General features: G+C 53.3%; 1 protein-coding gene across 3 annotated transcripts in view; it reads left to right on the forward strand.

Annotated features, from left to right (window-relative positions):
* Positions 1-23177, forward strand: part of SLC6A6 (solute carrier family 6 member 6) — an 83449-nt gene extending 60272 nt beyond the window's left edge. For 2 of the 3 annotated variants that reach the window (XM_082747951.1, XM_082747952.1), the window contains 9 exons: positions 1708-1842; positions 3049-3152; positions 3284-3408; positions 7106-7218; positions 10833-10970; positions 12208-12310; positions 12887-12987; positions 15617-15787; positions 18628-23177. In XM_082747951.1, coding sequence (XP_082604077.1) covers positions 1708-1842; positions 3049-3152; positions 3284-3408; positions 7106-7218; positions 10833-10970; positions 12208-12310; positions 12887-12987; positions 15617-15787; positions 18628-18768 — 1131 coding nt within the window. In that variant the 3' untranslated portion in view covers positions 18769-23177. The remainder of the gene's footprint in view (positions 1-1707; positions 1843-3048; positions 3153-3283; positions 3409-7105; positions 7219-10832; positions 10971-12207; positions 12311-12886; positions 12988-15616; positions 15788-18627) is intronic. The other variant, XM_082747953.1, reaches the window with a different exon arrangement.
* Positions 23178-24182: the final 1005 nt, after the last annotated feature.

A 24182-nucleotide genomic window follows, 5' to 3' on the forward strand; every position in this document is an offset into this window, starting at 1 on the left:
AGTAACCCAGCTCCGCCCCCAGCTCCCCACACCATTGACATGTTCACCCGCTCTCTGGGTGTCAGTTTCCTCACCTACAAAATGGGTACACTTGCTGTGTAGTCATCCCTTTCTGGTCCCCTGGTCCCCTAAGACCCTGAGGGAGTCAGGGTCTCTGCGACCCAGTCTTAGCATTTCAGTTGGTCAACAGGAACTTACTGTATGTGCTGCATCGGTGAAGTCAAATGCCTCATGCCTTTGCTCAGAGTGAGGTGGTCCACCTCCACGGGCTCTGGCTGCGGCTCCTGTGCTCTGGGCATGACCCAGGCGAGTCTTCAAGCCCTGCTGAGCTCCCCGTCCCTCCTCTGTCAGCACAGTGGCTGGCACGCCAGTTTGTGGGGCAGGGCGGAGCGAGCATCAAGGGTCCTTGTGCCCGGGGAGCCCTTGCTCTGCTGGCACCCTGCTGGAAACACCAGGATCTCACCGTCAGTTCGGAGCCATGCATCTCTGAGTCCCTCCCAAGCGTGAACCCTGCCTGGAAACGCCTCCGTTGAAGGATCCATCCAAGAGAACTGAGGGCATAGGGTGTTTGGAGACCAGGTGGAGGAGAGGAAGTAGGGTGGTACCTTGGCCATGGAACAGTCCAGGCATCTCTGGTGTCCATCTCCAGTTGACCTTGGTGTCCATCTCTGGTGTCCATCTCCAGTTGACCTTGGGCAGCCTGGGATGTGCTGTGTTATCTGGGGAAGGCTGTGGGGCCTCTTGCGGCTCCAAAGAAGTCGGGGGGCCTTCCAGGTTTCCTGGCCAACGGGCCTTAGAGCTTCATTTCCTCCCAGAAGTTCCCTGTGCTGCTTGCAAAGTCACTGTCGACAATAAGCCCCATTTCTTGAGCATCTACATGCCAGGTGGTGGTACAGACAGCTCCTTGAACCCTTGCCTCACCTCTGGATGGAGGTCTTCTATTACTGTAGTCTCCATTTACACATAAGGGAACTGGCCCAGAGAGGTGAAGCATCATGCCCAAGGTCACACAGCAAGCAAGGGGACAGAACTGGGGTTTGAACCCTCCCCTAACTGGTTCTTCACTCAAAGAGTCCTACTGACAGTTCTAATGTTAGCTGATACATCCTGGCACAGGCTGACCACTGGGCTAAGCCTTTTACATAGACTAGACAGTTTTATTTTGCATTTTTTTTCTTTTTTTAAGATTTTATTTATTTGTCAGAGAGAGAGGAGCGAGAGCAAGCACAGACAGACAGAGTGGCAGGCAGAGGGAGAAGCAGGCTCCCTGCCAAGCAAGGAGCCTGATGTGGGACTTGATCCCAGGATGCTGGGATCAGGTCATGCCTGAGCTGAAAGCAGCTGTTTAACCAACTGAGCCACCCAGGCGACCCTGCATTTTTTTTCTTAATTTGCATTAAGAAAATTCTTTCTTCATGTCTATTGCATGAGGGCAGAGAGTCTATTTTGGCCACCACTCATACTTCCAAGGCCTAGATACTCAGTATTGTTTTCACTGATTCTCAGTACATCTATGAGGTAGGTGACTGGTATTATACACAAGTTCCAGGGGAGGCAGCTGAGGCCCAGAGAGGCTAAGCAGCACACACAGGATCAAACAGCAAGCTTCAGTTCCAGACCGCTGGCCTCAGAGAGGATGCTTGAATTCGACAGCAGTGGTTGATGCCACGGGCACACCTGAATTACTCTCTCCCGCCCACCCCACAGGTTGTCTACTTCACAGCCACTTTCCCGTTCGCTATGCTCCTGGTGCTGCTGGTCCGTGGACTGACGCTGCCCGGTGCAGGCGCAGGCATCAAGTTCTATCTGTACCCTGACATCAGCCGTCTCGAGGACCCACAGGTACCGCAGGGCAGCCTGTCCTCCCACCCAGGGCCGGGCAGGGTGTGGGAAAGCTAAGCTGACGCGCAGTTTCTTCCAGTCTTGGGGGCGCAGTTCGAGTTGGGCCATCAGCCCCCAGTACTTTTCCGGCTGTGCTGTGGCATGTCCACCATGCTCGCAGGCCTTTCCAGCTGTGTGTGTATCTTTTCATGTGGAGAACTGCTGAGGCCGGCCAAGTATGGTCTCCTTCTAGCCCTGTGCCAGGGAAAGGGGCGGGGTTGGGGGGGGGTCTTTTGATGAGCTCGTCTCTTCCTTGGCCCTGGCCTCTGCCCTCAGTGGCCTAGAGGGCGGCATTGTGGGGAGAGTTGGCCCACAAGCGCTGCTGGCTTCCTTGGCTGAGGTTGGAATTCAGAGTTGGTGCTGAGCTCAGGGTCTAGGGGCAGATACTGAGTGTCCACCTCTTGGCGCTCAGCTGCGTGACCACAGGGGGTTGGAGAAAGCCCTGGGATGTCTGATTGGCCCATTTGAGGGCCTTTTGCCACCAGGATCCTCAGCCTTCAGGTGGCCTTTAAGGTCCTGTGCTGCTTTGGCTCACTTCCCACTGCTCTCTTCCCTGGGCAGAATAGGGGCGGGCAGGGGATGGTTTGGCCAACATCAGAGGACAGTTGGGAAGGCAGCTTTGTGGCCATCAAGAGCTGCTGGATGAAGGTTCTGGAGAGCGGCTTCGCCTGCATAATCCATTAGGGAGTTCCTCCCTGCTCCAACTTGTGGGTTCCCAGACGATAGGAATTACAGTAATAATAGCAGCCTTGACCTAACAGTCTTAGCATGTATTTGCACTGGGCTTAATCTTTATTCTTAGAACCTGTGTAGTAGTGCAGCAGAGCCCATTTTACGGATGTGAAAACTGAGGCTCCAGGCGGGAGCCCTCTTGCTTGCATTCATTTCGTAGTTGGAATTCCTGTCCATCTGCTCCAAAAGCCCTTCCTCGTAGTCCTGATGCTGAGTGACTGGGTTTTTCTTCGACTTCTGGGCTTCCTTGCAGCTCAATATTGCCTTGAAAGACACCTTACATTCTAGCATAAATGCTTTGACTGCAGTCAAGAATCTGCACATTTTGAGGTGCAGTCCTTCAGGTGGCCAGGAACCTGTACCGTCTCCTCCAGGAAGCTGGCTCTAACAGCCCCTTCTCTCTCTTCTTGGCCACCCCCACCCAAACCCTCACAGGTATGGATTGATGCTGGGACCCAAATATTCTTCTCCTATGCCATCTGCCTGGGGGCCATGACCTCTCTGGGGAGCTACAACAAGTACAAGTACAACTCGTACAGGCAAGTGTCGCGCCAGCGGGCCTGGTGGACCTTAGAAATAATGATGTTTAAAGAAAAAAAAGAGAAGAAGTAGGGAGCGTGGCTTCCTTGTGTTGTGAATTAACTTGCTCCCTGACATATGTGTAACTTAGGGACTGTATGCTGCTGGGATGCCTGAACAGTGGTACCAGTTTTGTGTCTGGCTTCGCAATTTTTTCCATCCTGGGCTTCATGGCACAAGAGCAAGGGGTGGACATTGCTGATGTGGCTGAGTCAGGTATGGTGGTATTGGTGGCAGTGGTGGTGGGCACTGCCACCTAGTGTGTAAGCCGAGTACTGCAGGCATGAAGCCAGACCCCAGGGGGCTTGGGGGGGGGACGAGCCTGGTTTCCGAAACGGACCCCCCCCACCAAGATGTCCCCCAAGTATCAAAGAGTTATTTTAAGCTAAATTTTAAGCACTTGCGTTGCAATTCGGCTCAAGGGTTAGCAGAAACGCGGGGGTTGGGTAAGTTGGGGAATATTTAGCTACTTTTGTGTGGTCTTCCCTCCCTCTCCTTCCCCAGCAAACTCCTGGTTTCAGCAGCAGAAACCACTTTCCTAACTCAGGCCCAAGCCAGCCACCAGCCGGCATTCCATCACCACCTTCTCAGCTTTGGTTTCTGTATTTTGCACTTTGCTCCCAGCACACTCCCTCTAGCAAACCCGTTCATTCATTCCACGATGTTACTGGCAGAGTCTGCCCTGTGTCAGGCACCACCGTAGGCAGCGGGAGAGGGAGAGACAGTGGGCCTGCTGGCCACCCTCTGGGACGGTAATAGATCCAAGTTGGGCGTAGGTTGGGGGGACAGTGTCACCCCCTCAGGGTGTGGGATCTGTTGGTGGGGTGATCCTTCCGGAAGTAGAGGAAAGAATCTTAGAATTATGGACTCTGCCGAGCCTGGGATCCTAGGCTGGGATCCTGGAGCTCCAACAGGGTGGGTCTGGAACCTGAAAATGGTGAGGTCTTCAGTTGCTAGAATCCTAGAGCCTCAGTACCACAGTATTTTAGGACTTGCCCCTGGATATTCTAAGTCCTAGAATCGCAGCTATAAAGTGCAGTGGTTTGGATATGGGATTAAGAACCATAGGCTCCCAGGTCCCCACAGTCTACCCTTGCCCCTTTTCCACCTCACTCCTATCCTGCCCATTCATTTGGCACGTGATCATCAGCTGCCTGGAAGGTTTTGGTTATTTTGTACACGTTCTGTGCTGCACCTGACCTTCCGATTTCTCAGAACCTCTCTGGGACTACACGGAAGCAAGTGAGGGTCTGGGGTAGAGGCTTCTCTCAGGCCCAGAGAAGAGACTAATGTCCTAACTCCAGGGACCAGTGTGGACCAGAGTCAGGCACAGCTGGAGCCCTTGCCTTGGCATTGCCCTTGCCCTCATGGGAAACTGGGCGGTGTCCTTCTCCTTCAGCCATAGAACCCTAGCACTGGGGCTCAGGGATACCTCAGCCTTGTGCATTTAGACATCTAGATGCTGTGCAGTTGAGGAGACCCATGGCTTGAGAGCAGGAGGCTTGCTTGGGCTGGTGAGGATCAGGCCCCTGTGTCTTGAGGACTGCCCCCACCTCCTGCCTCCCCACCAACCCTGGATGCCCATGACAGCTCTGGTCTTAACCTATGTGAGAAAGCATCTGAGCTCCTCTGACCTTCTCTGCCATCCTTACACGTACCCCAGTGTTGCAGGACAAGGGGGGCAAGTCCCCAGCTCAGCCCCACACATCTCTCCATTGCCCCCAGTCCCAGACAGCAGCTTTCCAACCCCAGGAGCCCCCAAGAAGCAGGCTGGAGACGGAGGACACAAGAGTAATTCTAGAAAGATCCACACCTACTTGGGAGTGTGGCCGTTCCAGTGATGAGGGGGGAGACAATTTGCAGCTCCTTTGCATGGCTTTTTCCAGTCGAGGGCCGACCAACCAGTTGCAATTGCCAGGAGCATGGAGTGAATCTGGTGGTGGGATATTTATATCTCTCTCTCGATATATAAAATAGATCTTTTTCTGTGGACAACTAGGTATTTTTGTATATGTCTACATCATCGCCCTAAGTGGTTTGCTTGCTCCTGTCCACTTCAAAGACCTTGTCGTTTATTCCCCACGGTGATGTCTGAGCAGCTGACACATCAAGAGTGATTATTTTCTCTAATAAGCTTTTTAACGAGCACCATATTGAGCGAAGTGCATTTGAACCAGATCCTTATTTAGCCGAACAAAGTGCATGCGGCGCGGGCAGGGGCGCGCTCTCTGCTCCCCGAGAGGCATGCGTTGGTGCTCGGAGCGGCTGCGTTCCTTCAATGGACTTCTCTCTCTATAGTTCACCGTGCGCTTGTAGAGAAAGATGCTCAGACCCTCTCCCAGAGGCTGGCTTGACAAAGGCAAAACTGAAATACAGAAACGAGCGCATTGAGAAAACCTCCACCAGGCCCCGGCGGGCGGCAAGGGGGTGGGTGGGGGGGCCCCATTTTACATCTGTCTCGCAGTCGGCTGGACAAGAATCCCCACGCACTGAAGCCTGCCGGTGGGCCAGAGCTGCCCTGTAGGGGCCCCCGAGGTACCCATGCGGCTCCTGCCAACTGGGGCTTTGGGGGTGGTACGGGCGCCCCTTCCCTCACTTCTCACGGGATTTTCTACGGCCGCAGCCTGCGGACGCCAGGACATGGTCAGGTTTTCCGGAGTCGGCTAGACTCTGGCCGGTAGGGAGGGCTAGCCCCTGCTGCCACAGTTGTGGTTGACGCCCGACGGTGTGGTCTCTGGGTCCAGTTTATTTTCAAGTTTTTGTTTTTGTTTTTGTTGTTTCCACTCTTAAGCCAGTCCTTGGGTTTCTGATGTCTGCTCTAAATATCCCGCCCTCCAGCCCTTTTTTGTCTTCACGTTTCTTGACTTCTTAAAATTATTATTGCTTTTATTTATTTATTTTTTTTTTAAAGTTGTGGATTTTACTTTTATTTTTTCAGCCCAGGCCCTTTTAGGCCTCCTTTCTTTTGCTGCTTCCTACTGTCTTTTGCGCCTGCAGGCCTCAGTTGTGGTCCCTCCCCTTGGCTTCTCCCCTCAGGCCCGCTGGAGACAGGAGGAGACCTTTCCCTATGACTCTGGAATGTTTCCAGTCAGAAAGGTGCCCCCTGAGCTGCCAGGGCTCCTGTCTCCCACACCCTGCCTTCAGATCTGCCAGAGGCCCCTCTTTAGAAACCAGAAGCCCTTTCCTAGGATAGTGGTCTTAGCCTCTGAGAATCTGAGCACAAGAAGGCACCTTGGGGAGGCATTTCTGGGGTCCTGTCCCTCACTTCCCAGGTGGGGAAACTGAGGGCCCTGCAGGGGCACGTGGTGATGTAAAGAGGAGGTGGCGGAGGGTCTCCCGAGCCCGGGGCCTGGCCCCAAGCACACCTCCCTTCAGTTTTGGGCCTTGGCTCTGCTCAGGTGGGGTGCTCACATGCACCACTGGCTCTTCTACAGTGTTTTATCCATTAACTCAGAAGTCGAAACCGTCTCTTTGCAAATGGGGGCTTCAGTAGTTCAGATAACCAGGTCTTTCCCCCTTGGCTTCCTTCTAGCAAATGTTGGTGTGGTTGCTCTGGTGGGGTGGGGGATGGCGGGGCTCCTTTTTCAAGCCAGTAGACTGAGTTCCAGGCTCAGTCCCGTTTCTCGCCTGCAAATGACCAGTGTCTGCCAGATTCTTTGAAGCCATTGGTGCTGCTGCCTAGGAGACAGATGATAAAACGGGGCCCCACCTGAGCCCCAGTGCACCCCATCTGAAAGAGAGGCAGGCCTGGGCTCTTCCCCTCCCAGGCAGAATTCAGACCCGGCTCCTCCCTGCATTTGGGGTTTGGGACATCGCCTCAATCCCGAGTGTCTTTGTGTGAGCTCTGGCACCAGGGTGGCCAGGTCACTGATGTTCCTCCCCCTCTGCCCCTCCCATTTTCTCTTCCCTCTAGGTCCTGGCCTGGCCTTCATTGCATACCCCAAAGCTGTGACCATGATGCCGCTGCCCACGTTTTGGTCCATTCTCTTTTTTATTATGCTTCTCTTGCTTGGACTGGATAGCCAGGTGGGTACGGGTCGAGGGGTCGCCCTGTGGAGGGCTGGCCCATGGGGAACGGTGTTCTGGGAAAGCCCCTTCCCCTTCCAGCCCTCACATCAGACTTAAACCAGCTGAAGCCCACGAGGCTTCCTCTAGGACCACGGTTGCGGGGGCTGGAGGGGCTGCCGGGGAAGAGCTTCAGGGCAGCAGGAGGAGGACCTCTGGCCCAGAGCTCGAGTGTCTGACCCCAGCCAGGAGGAAACGGACACTTGAAGGGTGTGGTTAAAATGAAGCCCTGGATGGGAAGGAGAAGGACAAGACCGCATGGTGATAATGTGTTCCCACGGAGGGTCCCACGGGGGGCCGTGAGTGACGCTGCAGACAGGCAGTCCGGGGCAGGGACAATAGTTAGGGCCCAGGCCATCCCTGGTTCTCCCAGTGCAGCCAGAGCACCTACTGTTCGGTGAGGCCTAGAGCCCACGAGTTGTTCCCCATGTGGGGAAACCGTGATCCTCCAGGGCTTAGTGAACAACTAAATACCAGGGAGCCTCGCTCAGACCCACACTCTCCTCTGGCCACCCAGCTTCTACCCTCCCACGGGAGGAATCCATCTATACCAACTACCCCACATGTGTCTGTTCCCTGCATGTCTTATCTCCTCCATCCCATCCGTCTGGGGCTCAGGCCTCGGGGGAATGTCAGGGAGAGCCAGCGAGAGGCCAAGTCTGGCTTTGGAGTCACAGTCATAAACCCCCATGCTGCTGTGTGGCATTGGGCACCTTTCCTCCCCTCTCTGAGACTTGGTTTCTCATCTGGTAAATAGACGTGATTGTATCTCCACTGCCTTGTATGAAGTGTGAGGCACAGACAGTGAACTCCTGGATACCTTCCTGTGGAGATACGTGTGTTCTCCTTGGGGTTGTCTCAAGAGGACAGTTCAGAGCACAGGCATGGCTCCAGGACGGGGGAGTTAGGATGTGCAGGGCGGGCCGGTAGTATGCCCAGACCGGAACCCTGCAAGCGGTGGGCCAGCATCTGAAAAGCAGGCCTTTTTTAGTCTCCTGGGTGGTCTGGGTCTCTGGCCACTGCCTGGGAAATCACTGGTTAGCTGGGACCACGTGAGAGGTGAGGCCCGCTGCCAGCTCAGGAGAGGGTGTGACTGTCCACCCCTGGGCAGCAGCCTCTGCACCGGGGCCCAGGGATGGGTCCCTGTGGACTCAGAACCAGGTAGGAGGACCATCCTAGAAGGTCAGACTGAGGAGAGGAGGCAGTCTGCCAGCAAGGTCAAGAACAGAGTGAAGGATTTGGCAGGAAGGGGACTCAGGATTAGCAGAGAGAACAGAGTGGAAACATTCGGGAGCCTGAAAACAAAATACTTGTGCAGCTGGTGGTAGGCCTGAGCTGTATGAACAGCGGGAGGACTCCATTAATCATCGCTTGTTAATGAGTTTGGCCTTCAGAGGCCCCAAGCAAATGGCTTTTGTAACTTCTTCCAAAGCTCTTAGCGAGAAAACAAAAAGCAAAAACAGAGGTTAATAAGTGACAAAGCATGACATCTCCATGGGCCCCCAGTGGGCCTCTTGGTCTGTGGGAGCTGCTTCCTGAGTGTGAGAGGCAGTTTGTTCATTAGGTTTTCTCCTTGGGAAGCAGGGGGAGCCTGGCTGGGGATCTGCACCTCTCAGTTAGGCCTCATGGTGGCCAGCAAGCTTGGGGTATCGAGGCCAGCTCTCAAAGCCAGCCACGGTGGGGGGTGGCTGGGACGTTTTCCACTCAGAACGCCTTCCCGAGCCAAAGCTCTGTCCTGTCGCTGGACACAGCTGTTGCCCTGTTGAGCCCAGAAAACCAAGTCTGAGGAAAGAAGAGCTTGGTCAAAGCCACACAGAGCTGGTTTAAGGAATGGGCTTGCCCATTGGGCTTCCCTGGTCTCATTCACCCCCGTGCCACCGGCCTTCCTTGGAGATCCCCCAGAATAGCTTCCTCCATGGAAGTGCAGAGATCCCCAGGCGCCCTCAGGTAGGGGCCTCTTGCTGATGGAGTGGGACCCTTGCACGTGAAGGAAACACCCTCCCAGATGCCTAGCATCTTGGGGGAGCCCTCTTGGGCTTAGCATCCACTGTGCGTTGTGTTCTTTGTGCGTTGTGTTCTTTCTCCGGGAGATGGAGGAGGGTTGTTGTGAGCCTGGAGGCAGACGTTTGCACAAGAGAGCAACCAGCACAGCGGGGGAGGAGAAAGCTGGTCCATCTTCCCCGGAGCTCACTCAGCCCCTGACTTGGGTTCACAGCAATCATGCAATTGGCAGTTTTTCCTCTCGTGATTTCAGATCTTTCTCAACATCCCTGCTGAGTAGGCAAGATTCCCCCGATTATACAGGGGAGACGACTGATGCTTGGAGAAATCGGGGTCCCATGACTGTTAAGTGAAGGAGGTCTGAAGAAACCGGCGGAGCAGGGCTGAGGGTTGGGCACGGCCTTCTCCAGAAAGGCAGGGAACTTGAAATGAGGGGCTTCTGCTGGTCTTGACCCTGACTCACAGTTGACACTGCACCTTCCGGTCTTTAATTTCCCCAACTCAAAAAGGAAGGAACCTTTGTTTCAAGACTCCTTTTGAAGATGGATCTTGGAGCTGGCTCGCTGTAATTTGGTGGCAATATAGAGTCAAAACCCCGTTGGCTGACACATCAATCACAGAGGTCAAACCATCAGCCACTTCTCTTTGGGCCCCTTTCAAGAGCCTCTTGCTCATCTTTTCCCTGAATTCTTGGCAACAAAGAATCCTTTTTCCAGCCCCTTTCAGCCATGAAAGGGATTTGCTCCCTGTTTGTAGTCCTTGATCCTCCTGTGATACATCCCAGAGGAGTTAAGTGGTTGGATTTTTCTTGTAGGAATGCTGGGGAAACATCCTTCCTTCCCAGATGCCTCGCACAGATGAAAGAACAGAAGGGTCAAGGTTTTAGCTTGCAGCTTTTAAAGAAATCCAAGGGACAGGCCTGGGAGGGTATGTTGGTTGGCAGGGAGTTTCGGTTCTAGTCACCAAAACGTAAAGTGTTTCTGTACACCCTTCAGCCCTGAAGCTTCCCCAAAGATAGAGGGAAAGGAAGAGTACTTGCCCAGGTCAGCAGCCGTAGAAGCCCGGAACCCATCCACCAGGCATCGGTCAGACCCATGGCGATAAGGGACTGCAGGACCATTTCATGTTGCTGTTTAAAACAGGCAGCTTTCCGTGTAATGATACAGATCAGTCTCCAGGTTACAGTTTTAGTTGCAAAGATGGAAAGATTTAGAGAGATTCAGAACATCCTAGCACATACCCAAGGAAAGTCCCCTTCAAATGGGCTGCTTCCCCTTTGGGAACGCAGGGTTGGGTTCCTGGCGGGGGGCACAGTGAGCACTTGGCTCGCACAGGTGGGCACTGGGATTCTTCGATGGACCGCAGTCCCCGTGGAGCTAAAACCACTGTGTGAATGTTGGGGAAGGTGGGACCAGCAGGCGGAACTCCCCAGGCAGAGCCCACCAGATCAGGTTACTACGTTTGGACTTGACCCCCCAACCTCCAGGCTACTACTCTGTGTGTGCTGGGGACTCTGCTGAGCACAGGAAAGGTGCTGGGCACCCGGGGCTCAACCACTGTCTTCTCTTCTGCAGTTTGTTGAAGTCGAAGGACAGGTCACGTCCTTGGTCGATCTTTACCCATCCTTCCTAAGGAAGGGTTTCCGTCGGGAAATCTTCATCGCCTTCGTGTGCAGCATCAGCTACTTGCTGGGGCTGGCGATGGTGACGGAGGTAGGTGGCTTTCTCACTGGCACAGGGGACCTCCTCATTGTGGGGCTCTTGGCGACCTACATGCACTTCAAAGACCAGGTCAGGGCTGGGCTGAAGCCTGTCAGTAGAGGCAGTGGCTGGGTGTGAGCTCGGGAGCAGAGGATCTCCTGGCCCCACCCTGCTCAGGGATCCCACTCTGTTGGCAGGAGCGGGGTTGGGGGGGTGCACCTTGGCCTACTTTGTGGGCAGCAGGAGGCAGCTCAGGATCTAGCAATTGACCCAAACTCCCTAGCTCTTTCTCTTGTTTCCATGGCAACACCATGCCCACCCCCTGCCCTCTGTCCCTCCCTCCCACCCAGGAGGCCTGGGGGAGGGGTACTTGAGCTGAAATCTATTTTAATAGCAGCTTTTTTCATCCATGACCGTGCAGTGGCCCTTCTCGGGCCTGGAGGGAGGTGGAGACATTAGGGGAGGTAAATGCAGACCTGGTAAAAAACTTCGGGCAGTGCCCGGGCCTATCTGGGTGACTGGGAGGGTGCTCTGTGCAGAGGGTGGGCCCGGGCCACGAGGAGGATCCATCCAAATGGGAAAAAAGAAGCTGCATGGAAGGAGGCAGGGAGTGTCCAAGGCAATAGTGGATCCCCTAAGAAGAGGCAGGCCAGAAAGATTCTTGTGCTGAATAACAAAAGCATGAAGGCCTGGCCTAGCCGGCTGGCCCACACACCCTTCCCTACCAACCTCCCCCCAGTCTCCAGCAAATCACTGCATTTGACCATAACTCAATTTGGGTTTCACATCACCACTTTTTCCTACCTGAAATACAAATAATTTTTTTTCTGAAAGTGCCTTTAAGTGTGTGTGTGTGTGTTTAAATAAATAATTTTCTTTTCTTTTTTTTAAAGATTTTATTTATTTATTTGGCACAGAGAGAGATCTCAGGTAGGCAGAGAGGCAGGCAGAGGGAGAAGCAGGCTCCCTGCTGAGCAGAGAGCCTGATGTGGGGCCCTGAGATCATGACCTTAGCTGAAGGCAGAGGCTTAACCCACTGAGCCAGCCGGGCACCCCTGAGTATGTGTTTTTAATTAAACTTGTCAAACATGAAGTTAAGCATCTTCGTACATATGTATCTGGTCATTGTGGTCTGTGCCCATTTTTCTCTTGGGTTTTTTATTTCTTAATGATATGCCAAAGCTCTCTATATATTAAGAGAGTTGGATACCAAGTAGCAAAACAAGTTCTCTGGTTGTTTTCTTCGCAGGGTGGCATGTATGTGTTTCAACTCTTTGACTACTATGCAGCTAGCGGTGTATGCCTTCTGTGGGTTGCATTCTTTGAATGTTTTGTTATTGCCTGGATATATGGTGAGTACAGATTGCTGTGTATCCTTTCTCAAGTCTCTGCTTTGGGTCTCTGTATTTAGAAGCTGCCAAAACAGAGACTTCTCAGGGGAATTCATTTGGAGTTGAACAGGAAGGCCCTGTCTGGACCTTTCCCCTCCAGGCTGCCCCTTTCCTGCAGAAATAAAACCATTGTAGCCGCATATGTATTCTCCCCATGCCAGAGATGCAGGCTGTGACTGTATGTTTTGACAAGCACAGAATTTGGCTTAGCAAGGGTCTCCCTATGATTTACTGCTCTGGGATCCAGGCGTGGTCCACTTCAACCCTCTTGAGACCTTGAATTGGACACACCAGGATTTGGGGTTTGTCTAGGTTTGCCAGAAAAATAGAGGATGCCTGGTTACATTTGAATTTCAGATAATTTTAGATAAACGTCTGTCTGCCACTCTTGGTCTTCATGGCATCGAGTAGCAGGGACCTAGAGCAGACCCCAGGGACACCCCCCCCTCCCCTCAATGGCCCTTGAGCCCTTGCTGTGCAATTCAGATGCTAGTATTGGACTTGGTGTCATCATTTGTCTACCTCTGTCTCTCCTAGGCAGCGATAACCTTTATGACGGTATTGAGGATATGATTGGCTATCGGCCTGGTCCCTGGATGAAGTACAGCTGGGCCGTGGTCACTCCAGTTCTCTGTGTTGTGAGTTCTGCCCTGCCCGGCTGTGGGTGCTAGCCTTTTCTCCTTGGGGCTTGCCGTTCTCACCTGCTAACCCATCTCAGCACCTGCTAAGTGCTGGCCTAGAACAAGCCCAGCGATGCCTCTGCCTGGGAGAGGTGGGGCCGCAGGCTGTTCCCAAAAGCTACGCTGAGATGAGTTTTGAAGGATAAGTAAGACTTGGTGAGGAAGAGAAGAAAGGAAGGGCATTCCTGGCAGAGGAACCAGCACATGCAAAGGCGAGGCATTCTGAAGGAGGAAGGTGTATGGGCTCGTGTTGAGAAATTCAGGGGGTCCACAAGAGAGCACATAACCTTTGCCCAAGCCCTTCTAGAACTCCGTGAGCGCAGTTTGGGCCACTGATTAAGTCGAGGGGCCTTTGGGGGTATCAAATGGGGACAGGTCATAGATGTTGAAAATGGGGTATTTCCACAGTGGGGTGGGGGTCAGAGGAAGTTCCATCCGAGAGATGCTGTGGACTATCCCAAGAACAAGGAAGCTTCGTACTGGCCCCGGGCCCAAAGGCAGTGATATGCCGCGTTCCTCTTCCCACCAGGGTTCTGTTGCCCGCCGTCTTGGAATGTAGCTTAGAGCTTATGCAGGCACCCCGCTTCAAACTCCCACTCAGGCTCTGGCCAAAGAGAAGCCCTCTACTTCCCAGTCATTATTTGAAACTAGTCATGAGCTTTGGAGCAAACTTCAGGGGAAGACATCTCCCATGCCATTCTTGGCTCATACCGTGGGGAGTGCAAATGGCAGAAATGGTCCTTGCATTTAGGAACTAGGTGCTGAGAGGTGAATGGATCCTCCTCTCAGTGACCCCACTCTCAGGCCAGAATAAATCCACACTGCCCTTAACTCACCGTGTGGACCTTAAGCAAGTCCCTTACTTCTCAGGGCCCCGGTTTACCATGTCATAAAGCAAGGACTCTGCAGTGGGAGGTGAGTGGCTGCTGTGGTCTTCTTATCCGAGGTGTGTATCTTCCCCATGAAATTCAGGAAACCATAGCAGCCAGGAACCACAATGGGCGAGTTACTGATATAGATGAGTTGAGTTCAAAGCCTGTGTTCTTCTTCTTTTTTTTTTTTAAGATTTTATTTATTCATTTGATAGATAGCAATCACAAGTAGGCAGAGAGGCAGACAGAGAGAGAGGAGGAAGCAGGCTCCCGGCCAAGCAGAGAGCCGGACGTGGGGCTCGATCCCAGGACCCTGGGATCATGACCTGGGCCGAAGGCAAAGGCTTTAACCCACTGAGCCACCCAGGCGCCCCCAAAGCCTGTGTTCTTATCCTCACTTGACACTGATTTGTGAGAAACTCCTCTCAACCACTCTGACCATTAGTTTCTTCTCTTTTCCTCCCCAAGGAGTTGGATAGATCAGAGGTAGCCTGCATCCCCAGGTGGTAGGATAAGGTCACCCTGGTGGAAAGAGGAATATGAATGGGCAGGCACCAAGCTTCCTGGTGCTGGGAGAGCCTAGAGCAGGCTTTTCTGACCCTGTTCCTTGTCTAACCTACACCTTACCCTTAGGGACAGGAACAACAGGGCCAGGCATACAGTAGAGGCCTAGTGGAAGACATCTGCAGTCTAATGCTCTCCCTTCCCGCCTTGCTAATTCTGATTTCTCTAGATTGTTTTCCCGATAACCCATAGATAATAGATACTAGTATCTAACCCATAGATAATAGATACTAGTAAAGATTCAAGTCGTGTTTACACTGTGGATAACTCTAAGACAACCCTGGGTTATGCACGGAGATGCTGGAATTCTGACTAGAAGCAGAAGTCCTGGGCCTTCCCAGCCAGCCTTATGTGCTCTTGTCAGGGAAATGTGGACTTGGCTTTTGGGCTCAGAGCTCACTCTACCCCACCATTCATGGATGCTGAGAGCCATCGGCCTTTGGCATGGGCTTGGGGCTCGACACCCAACTAGGCAAGGCCCAGATCCCCACCTGGTCCTAGGAGGCTAGGTCTGGAGGTCAGGGATGGACATGGGTGGGTGGTGGGTGGTGGCAGGGGAGGGAAGGAAAGACTCAGAGCCATGCAGCTAGCATTTATTGAGCGCCTAGAGCTGCCCCAGGTGTAAGAGAAGACGACTGACTCAGTTGGGTGGGGGAGTGTGTGCTGAAGAGGTAATAACCACATCCTTCCTGGGAAGGGAGAGAGTGGGCACCTGACTACTTCTGGGCAGGGCCTCGGCAAGTAAGGCAGGACCACGAGAGCTAAATTAGGAATTGAGGGGGACGGGTGAAGGGATCTAGTCCGAGGACAGCCTGTTCTAAGGCCCTGGCTTAAGGAGCTGGAAGGATTTCAGGGCAGTTGGAGTATGGATACGGGAGGAAGGGGCAGTGGGTAGGTAAGGGGTGAAGGGACATGGCTCTTGGCTGATGTTGCTGGCCAGGCTGAGGAGTTTGGACAGCATCCTGAAGGCACTGGGAAGTCCCAGAAGCGACTGGGCAGGGAAGCGACTTGATCAGATTTGCCCTGGGTGGGGGTAAGGGGAGGGTCCTCAGCAGAGTAGAGAAGGGTGTGAGGACCCTCTGGTGGAGCCTGCCCTGGTTCCCGATGCTCCCTGCCCCCGGATCCCTCCTGACTGTGCTCTCTCTCCACAGGGATGTTTCATCTTCTCCCTCGTCAAGTACATCCCCCTGACCTACAACAAAGTCTATGTGTACCCCACCTGGGCCATCGGGCTAGGCTGGAGTCTGGCTCTGTCCTCCATGATGTGTGTCCCCTTGGTCATGGTCATCCGCCTCTGCCAGACGGAAGGGCCATTTCTTGTGGTGAGCCCCAAGGGCCGAGGCCGGATGTGGGAGGTGTGGGAGGGCAGGGCGGTTGGGAGGGTGAAAGCCAGCTAATGGCTGTTGGCTGTCGGTTTGCTGTGTGACCTTGGGCACATTGCTGCCCTCTCTGGGTTGTGCACCCCTTGCCTGCCCCACGGAGCGATTGCGATTGGTGGTCAGGCCTATGGTGGAACGGGCCAAAGAACAGTTCACGGGGACAGAGGCTCTGCGGTGATGTTCAGAGCAGGGCTGTGGGCAGGAGGAGGAATTTGCCAGGCAGAGAATGAGATATGGAAGGCCGCGATGCCATGTAACAGCCTTGGGCCGCAGTGACGTGTTCTGGGGCTGGGGGTGGGCGGTGGCGCTGGACAGGTGACCATGGGTTTGCGTGCCAGGCTTGGAGCTCAGGCTTCATCCTAGGGCCATGTCACTAAAGCCATGGTAGGAGACAAGGAGCCAGGAAGGAACCTCCACCCAGAGGCCTTCTCTTACCCTGAAGCCAACTCATGCTGGTGTCCCCTTCCCCCCATCTGTGGCCCTGTCTGCTGCCAGAGATGGAGCCTCAGGCCCCCAGGTCCCTGTGCCTGCCAATCTCCCACCCCGAGTTCCCCTCATTACCACCAACCCCTCAGAAGTGTCTCCCAACAATACTGCAGATTCCAGCCTATGGCAAAAGCTGGGGCTCTTTCCAAGAAATCCTTTTCTTAGAATCTCCCTTAACCTTTGGGTTTGGGCCAGCTCCAGGACTACACTGTTTTGCTCTGGGCTGTTTTTATTGTTATTCTCTTAAAAATCTGGAGCCAGGATGTCCTGGGGCCCTGGCTCCCCTTGGGCTGGGCCAGTTTCCTTGTGGGCAGGGGAATGGCCTGGAGGTGGTGGTGGAGGGGGAGAGGGGTGGCCCGGGCAGACTGCGAGCTGCTGGCCCTAGACAGAGGAAGTAGGCGGGGGTGTGCCTGGGAGGAAAACAGGCCATGAAGCTGGGATCTGTCTGAGCCAGGATAGCTCTGGGGCCCTTGGGGGGTTCCTGCAGCATCCACCCGTTGTAATTTCTCAGAGGACACAGGAAAGGACCACAGTGTTCAGCCAGAATACTGGTAGGCCCTGTGATTTGTTAAAATCCTGAACTACTGGGTCTGGGGGATGGCCCTGAGCTTTCCACTCGGTGGGAATTTGCAGAATGTCCCTACTACCCAGAAACTAAAGAGGTGATGGGGCACAGCAGAGGGTCTTGGATGTCTGTTCTGATTGATCAGTGCCCACAGCAGTCGCATTATTTCAACCGTGGGGTGATGAGGGGGGACACCTGACGCTTACTTGTGTCCCTTCAAAGCCTAGTTTTAAAATAGTGTCCCATCCCAAGTTTAGAGGTTTGATGAGAGTGGGGTTTGTGCAGGGGAAGGAGGAGGGTGAGGCCGCCACCCAAACTTGCACCTACAAACCAGGTGGACAACCCTAGCCCCCTGCCCTAAAGGCATAGGAGCCACCGTCAATCTGTTTGCGATGGGCCACTCGACCTGTCTCCCATCTGTGCTTCCCGCCATGAGCGTCTCTCTGGGCTGGGGGTGCAAACCCAGAGCTCTGTCCTGGGATGACTCCAGGTCCATCTGCTTCTTGTCCCGTCTTCTGGGCATGCACCTGTGCAGAGAGGCGGTGTGATGGAAGGAAGCCGAACCGGCTCTCTGGCTGCCCTTTCCACCCTTTGCCCTTTTTCTGGGCGACCTCCAGGCCGGTTCCCCGACTTCCAGGCAGGGAACCCAGGTGAGGGAAGCCCTCAGGCAGGGCTGGGAGGGACCTGGAGAAGGTGATTCCAGAGCTGCGGCAGACAGCTCCACTGTGGCCTGTTGTTAGGAAGAGGGAATGTGTGACCCTGGGCTTTCCAGATCTTCCAAGTTTTTAAGAGCAGATGGCAATCTGGATTTTCCAAGTAGATAACAGTAGCTTTTAATAAGCAGCTTAAAAAATGGTAATATACTTAAATGGAATGTAAATGCCTAGTAGGAAGTAAGGCGGCTCCTTCTTCACAACTTCTTCCAGCTGAAAGTCTCTGAATGGACACTTGCCGGGAGAGGAGCTGGGAGTCAGGAGTTCTGAGTTCCAGTCCCGATTCCACTGTTGGCTTCCTGAGTATCCTGGGAAGGTCTTGGCCTCCCTGAGTCCATGATCAGGCAATGAGCCAAGGAGGACAAAACTCACCATGCCCAGAAGTGATGGGATGATTGTCACACAGTCTGATCTCTGGCTCCTGCGTCTTTGTCAGAAGATGCAGCTCTGACATGGGCAGTGGTCTCCCAGCTCCCAGTAGGGAGAACCGGGTACCCACGGGGGTGACAGCGGGGGGAACCCTAGTGAAAGAAGGCCGGAAATGCAGTTGGCAGGCGGCCAAGGAGTTTAGAGTTTCTCCTTGGGGAAGGTGGGAGCCATATGAGGCTCAAAACAGCTATCCAGCCTCTGGCCTACGAATGGCAAAAACTCTGGCTGCCTTGCAAGTCAGAGAAGTCGGGGGATGGGAATTACAAGGAGGCATATTTCAACTTCATGGGAGAAAGAAGTCAGAGCTGGGAGGTGTGAGGTCCCTGTCCCTGAGGTGTGCAAGCAGGGGGTTGGCCAAGGAAACTGCTGACAGGAATTCTGCCCTGATTCAAGGCCCGGAGGGACCTTAGAAGCACCTTAGCTCAACTCCTTCATTTGCCGGTGGATGTTGTGGGGGGTCCAGAGAGGTTTGTCTACTAGTTTGTCCAAGGCCAAACAACCCACAGGTGGGACTCAGAGGTGGGAGGCGGCAGAGAGGGGAAGCCGGCTGCCTGACTTTCCTCTCTGCTTCTGTCTCCTTCCTTCTCCAGAGACTCAAGTACCTGCTGACCCCAAGGGAACCCAACCGCTGGGCCGTGGAGCGCGAGGGGGCTACGCCCTACAGCTCCCGCCTGGCCGTGAATGGCGCTCTCATGAAGCCCACCCACATCATAGTAGAGACCATGATGTGAGCTATTGGGCGGCCGGGCTGCTTCCCTGCTGTTTACTAACATTAGATTCTCATAGGACCAGGTTTACAGAGCTTTCTATTTGCACTAGGATTGTTTTTTTTAATTGTCACAGAAAATGTTACTCTGTGTGTGTGTATGTGTGCGCGCGCATGTGTGCATATGGGTGTGGGTGTGGTATTGTGCGTGTGCGTATTTTTGTTTTGATTTGGAGATATTTTGTACAAAAAGAAAACCCACCGGCAGATGTCCGGGGCGAGGCAGAGCTTTCATACTGAATTAGATGTATTTTATGGGAACTTGGTAAATTTTTCTTTGTATTTTTTTTTAACATATAATTATATATACATTTAGAGATTGTCACACTCTTTTACCACTTGAATTGATCTTCTTGCCAGCAATAGATCTCGTTTTCAAAAGCAATTCTTCGGTGCTTGCGTAGCTGGCAGAAAGTTCTGCCCCCAGAAACACAGGGTGGAATTTTCCTGGACAGTAGCCCCATTTTTAAAGGTGTAGTACCTTCCCGACCTGGTTCAAATAGAAGCATACAGCTGGGGAGGGGGAGGCCCCTTGAGCTGGCCAGACCCAGAGGGGCTAGGGGAAGAAGGGCCACAAGAAGATGCTTCATTACGTTTGTCTTAGCGAAGAAGAGAGATGCTAAAATAATGAATCAACCCCTCAGATGAAGGGACTGACTTAAAGCAGACAGATGGGGCCATACAGAGAGTCAGATTCTCTAGAAACCGCTGCACCAGGAGCAAAATCCCACCTAATACTTTGAGATCGAGAGTGGATACTCAGAAGGACTGTCAGAGGGAGTGTCAGGACCATTTGCCCAATGGGGAGCGGCCAGAGCCCCCAAGAGGGCTGGTGAGGCTGACACCCGGACATTCAGGAGCCTTCAGGAGGCCGACCGCTCGGCTGCTGCCCAGAGCATCCTGGTAGAGGTCTAAGACCAGCCCAGCGGGAGCCAGCGGTCTCGGGGCTCCAGACCTCACACTGATGGGTCTGTTGCATTTTAATGGGGTTCTTTCAGGTTCTGGCCGTTCCCCAGCTGGCACCTTTCGCAGCTGCGTGTAGGAGAGAAGCATGATGTATTCGGTGAGGGACGAGGGGTGAGCCAGTGGACCAAAGGGTGTGGACCCAGGCATTCAGAGAGGCCTGGTGTCAGGGAGGGCTGCTTTTCTTTCCTCATCTCTCCCCCTCAGCTCTGTCCTCATCTCCCAGAGGCTGGGAGACTCCTGACAAGCAGCCCGCCCAGGGCTGCCCCATCTCCTAGCTGGGAGTGCCAAGAGTGCTTTTGGAGACTCCCTGAATCTTGGATCCGGGCAAAGTGCTCCCAAACCCTCCTCCGCATTCAGGCACAAGAGCGGCCCTTGGTGTTGACTTGGGAGATGGCACAGCTCTTCACATCATGACTCCTGCAGTAGCCCGTGTTAGAAGCGCACTCTGGGGGCAGCGAGGAGAGGAGGTGAGGGAGCATTTTCTAGAAAGACGGGATTGTTCGGGGGGCCGGCACCCCAGATCTGGTTTGACCAAGAGCCCTATTGAGAGTGGCATCCCTCTCTGAACCAGGAGAGGAGGTACTGCACCTTTAAAATGCTGAGACGGACACGTCTCCCCTGAAGCCCCCATTTGGACCTAAACTGTGCCATTTGAACTGTCACTTTCAAGTTCAGAGTCTAAACTTAAACCGAAACATTGTCACGCACAAACGACGGTGACTGCCTCGTGGAGTGTGGGGAGTGAAGTCCAGCTCGGGTTTGGGTTCTCTGACTCCCGGAACCCTCTCCCCAGATTCGGGAGGAGAGGAGCCTCCAGTGTCCCCCGTCCCAAGGGGCAGAGGCAGTCCTGAACCTTTTCTCTTTGGCAAGCATTCACATTTCACTGTTTCCAAAGCATATACTCTGCCAAACAACACCCAGTTCTATTCCAAACTGTTAACAATTCTGTGTTCCTGTTTTTCTATGTATTTATGGTTGCCGCTGTGTCTGATTTGATTTTTGTTGTTGTTTCCTAATTTTACTGAGTAGCAATGTGACCTTTTTTCCTTTGTCTCATGGAACTTAGTAAACTAACCACTGTCGACAATTGGGGACAGGTGATGTGTGGGGATCTGGGGGGCTTGGCAAGCTCTGGCTGCCCAGGCATTTGTGGTCATTTCAGGCTACAACATCTCTCCTCCGGTGAAAAGCTCCAGTATTTTGGGTTGGTAGGCAAATTGCAACATTCTGGAAATGGCCTGAGAAAGGCCTCTTCCAAGATTCGAAGACCAAATTCTAGACCAAAGATACATACAGACCAAGTCCCCAGGCCCCGCCTGGAAGGAAGGTCAGCCACTTTCCCCAAGCCCGTTCCTTGACAATCTCCCAGTGCACCTGTCTCCAATCGGCCCCTCTTGTCTACTCCCCTAGCCCTTGTGTATCTGCAGAACTTGGCTCTGTGAGTACAAGGTGTAATGATGCGTGACTTTTATATGTCTCCACATAAAGGAAACTTGTCATTGGAGCTCATGACTCTGGTCCTCCTGTCTCTGGAGAACAGGTGTTCCGCCCACTCTCTGCCTTGGGATGGGTTAGAAATTCCGGTGCCCCCACGTAGCGCAGTCTTGGCCTGCTCTGAGAAGGCGATGCAAGGGAGATGGTTAAAGGACTTTTTGAGGATGCAGGAATGGGGAAGGGGCTCTGGATAAATCTCACCCAGGGAGGTGGTTCATTGAGCCTGGCAGGGGCCGTGTCGGTCCCTCCAGTGGACCGCCCTGCGTGAGCAGTGTCACCCCAGTTGGCACCCTTGTAAAATGGGGGAAATGAGGCCCAGAGTGAGCAAGAGACAAGGCACAGTGAGTAGGGACTGGAACCAGACTGTCTCCAGTCAGTTCCAGTGGCAGGTTCTCCAAGGAGGGGGAGGTGTGGCGAGTGGTGAGTGCAGCTCCCCAGTGTTCTCCCTGAAGACCAAAGACGAGCCTTTATGAAAAAGGAAAGAGCTCTGTCCCCCAGCATTCAGGGACGAGGAGAGCAGCACCCCCCACCCTCTCACCATCCTCGGGCCACCCAGACCTCCCACTGTGGCTCTGTGGGAGAGGTGGCCGCCCGCCATCCAGCAGGAGAGGCAGCACCCTTTCACCCTGGCTCTGCACCCAACAGCCCTTGAAGCTAGGAATTGAGATCCCGATTGCATGTGAGGAAACGGAGACCCAGTGAAGCCACCCAGTGGGTGTACAGGAGGCAGAATCCCTTAGGCAAGATTGAGCCTGAGGCCATGCATGACATTCCCAGGCAGCAAGAAGTGGTCCTGGAGGATTTCGGGGCGATACACAGTCCCCTCTGGACCTCTGTGCCCTCATTCTCACTCCAGATGCCCAGTGCACCCCCTCAGAGAAGGTGCTGAAGCACGAGGGGAGTTCGCCAACCTCAGCCTAGCACGGGGTGATCTGTGTTTCCCAGCTGCCACCACACAGAGGTCCAGAGCCCAACCAGCATGTCCCCAACACTGCTCTTCTGAATGGGGCAATGCTCTGGGCAGCCAGTGCTTAAGGCAGAGGTGCCTCCCTTCCCCCAAGCCTCAGACACAGGCCAGGAAGGATCCGAGAGAACCACCGAGGTCCCATGAGGTTGCATCTGCCCCTGAGACCCAGTGTCAGGCAGCCCCAGGCTGGGCTGTCCATGTGGATCCTGTAAATAGCACTGTGCACAAATTCAACAAGCATGAACCAAACCACATCCCAAATACCAAACTCAGAGAGGGGCGGGAACACCCTGGAAGCCAGAGAACCACATTTCCCTCACCCCCAGTACCCTGTTAATGCCTGGCCCTCAGAATGCTCTTGTTTTAATAGGAAGCTGTGCTTCATTGTTCTTCTGTGGGTGTCACTACAGACATGTTCTGACAGTTCCCCGAGGGATGGAGCATCTTATTATATATCCGGCTTCAAACTGAGATGTTGGCTCCATTTCTTTCTTTCTCCTCCTCCCCACCCCCAATTAATTTTCGAATCCCTAGCAACTGTGACTCTGTATTTAGCACAAGAGAAAGCTGAGAACGTGGGTCTTGCCTCCTTCCAGAAATACGTCTGGCTCATCAGGACTTTTTTTTAAAACTTCAAAATATTTTTAAGATATTTTAAACTTTTGTAAAAAAAAATAAAAAAAAAACAACCAACGAGACTCTTCTGAGGAGGAACATTTGTATCTGAATAAGATCCTTGATGTGTAATTCAGTCTTGCAGCATACAAGCTTTTGTGTATAAATGTTTTATGATATGAATCCCTGTATTTTGCAGGGCTTTCCTTTTTCCTCTTTTGCTTTTTAGATAAATATGTATATCGATATTTTAAATTCATCTTTGCTTTTTTTTAGAGGAGTTTGTAATCACCTTATAACATGAAAATAAACATTTCCTTTTTAAAATCCAACACGTGTGCATTCCTTTTGATGAGGCTGTCAGGAGGGAGGACATTCAGGACCCCAGAAAATAAGTGTTTGGCTCAGATGTCCTCTGCTTTGGGAATCATGTACCCAGCCCATTGTTACAGACTAGGGCTCAGCCTCAGGGGGGTCAGAGGGCAGGTGATTTTACTGATGAGTGTGGGCACCTTCACGGAAGCCTGCTGGGTCCTTTCCCCAACTTCCTGAATGACCAAAAAAAAGATCTCCCAGTAACTCATTATTTATAGATGGTGTTAGAATAATATACCCCTCCCCCAGCTCTTTTGCTGGCTGTTGGCCTTTCTGATGGACTCTGTCCACCTTCCTCCTCCTGATGTGCCTTGGCCTTATAAATTTTGTCAAACTGTAGCTCCATCCTTGACTCCCTGTGACTCACAGCAAGTTACTTAACCTCTGTGCCTACTCTCATCACCTGGAACATTGGGATGATAACAGAGCCACCTCCAAAGGCTGTCGGAGGGTCCAGAGTATTCTGAAAAAAGCATGCAGGAACATGCCTGCATGCAGCTGGTGTGTAGGGCCGGACCGTCTCTCCAGGGAACCACCTGACCACACCTCCCTCCTGTTTTGAAAGGTCCTGAAGCTATCGCCCAGCTCTAGGAGGAGGAGCCGTGCCCTGTGCGCAACTCGATTTTGGCTTCCCTAGCCCAAAGGCATCATTGCACTCAGTGTGGTTCAGCTAGCCTAGCACACCTCTGGAGATGGGGCGCTCACTTCATCCTGCATAGTTGATGGGAAGAAGCTCTTCCTCAGTCCACACACAGCTGTGGTTCCCGGATGAGGCCTGGCCGTGACCTCAGGGTTTATCATGCCCCAGCTGTCCTATGAAGACAGGGCCATACCCAAGCCAAAGGGGCTCCGTATAGCAGACCTGCCACCCACTTGCCTCCTTGGCTTCGCCCTGCAGACAGAATAAAACCCACAGTCCCCACCCAAACCCTTCCCATTGGGCCCTGCACACCTCCCACCTG

Source organism: Mustela nivalis, assembly GCF_964662115.1.
Source record: "Mustela nivalis genome assembly, chromosome: 1".
Taxonomy (NCBI): domain Eukaryota; kingdom Metazoa; phylum Chordata; class Mammalia; order Carnivora; family Mustelidae; genus Mustela; species Mustela nivalis.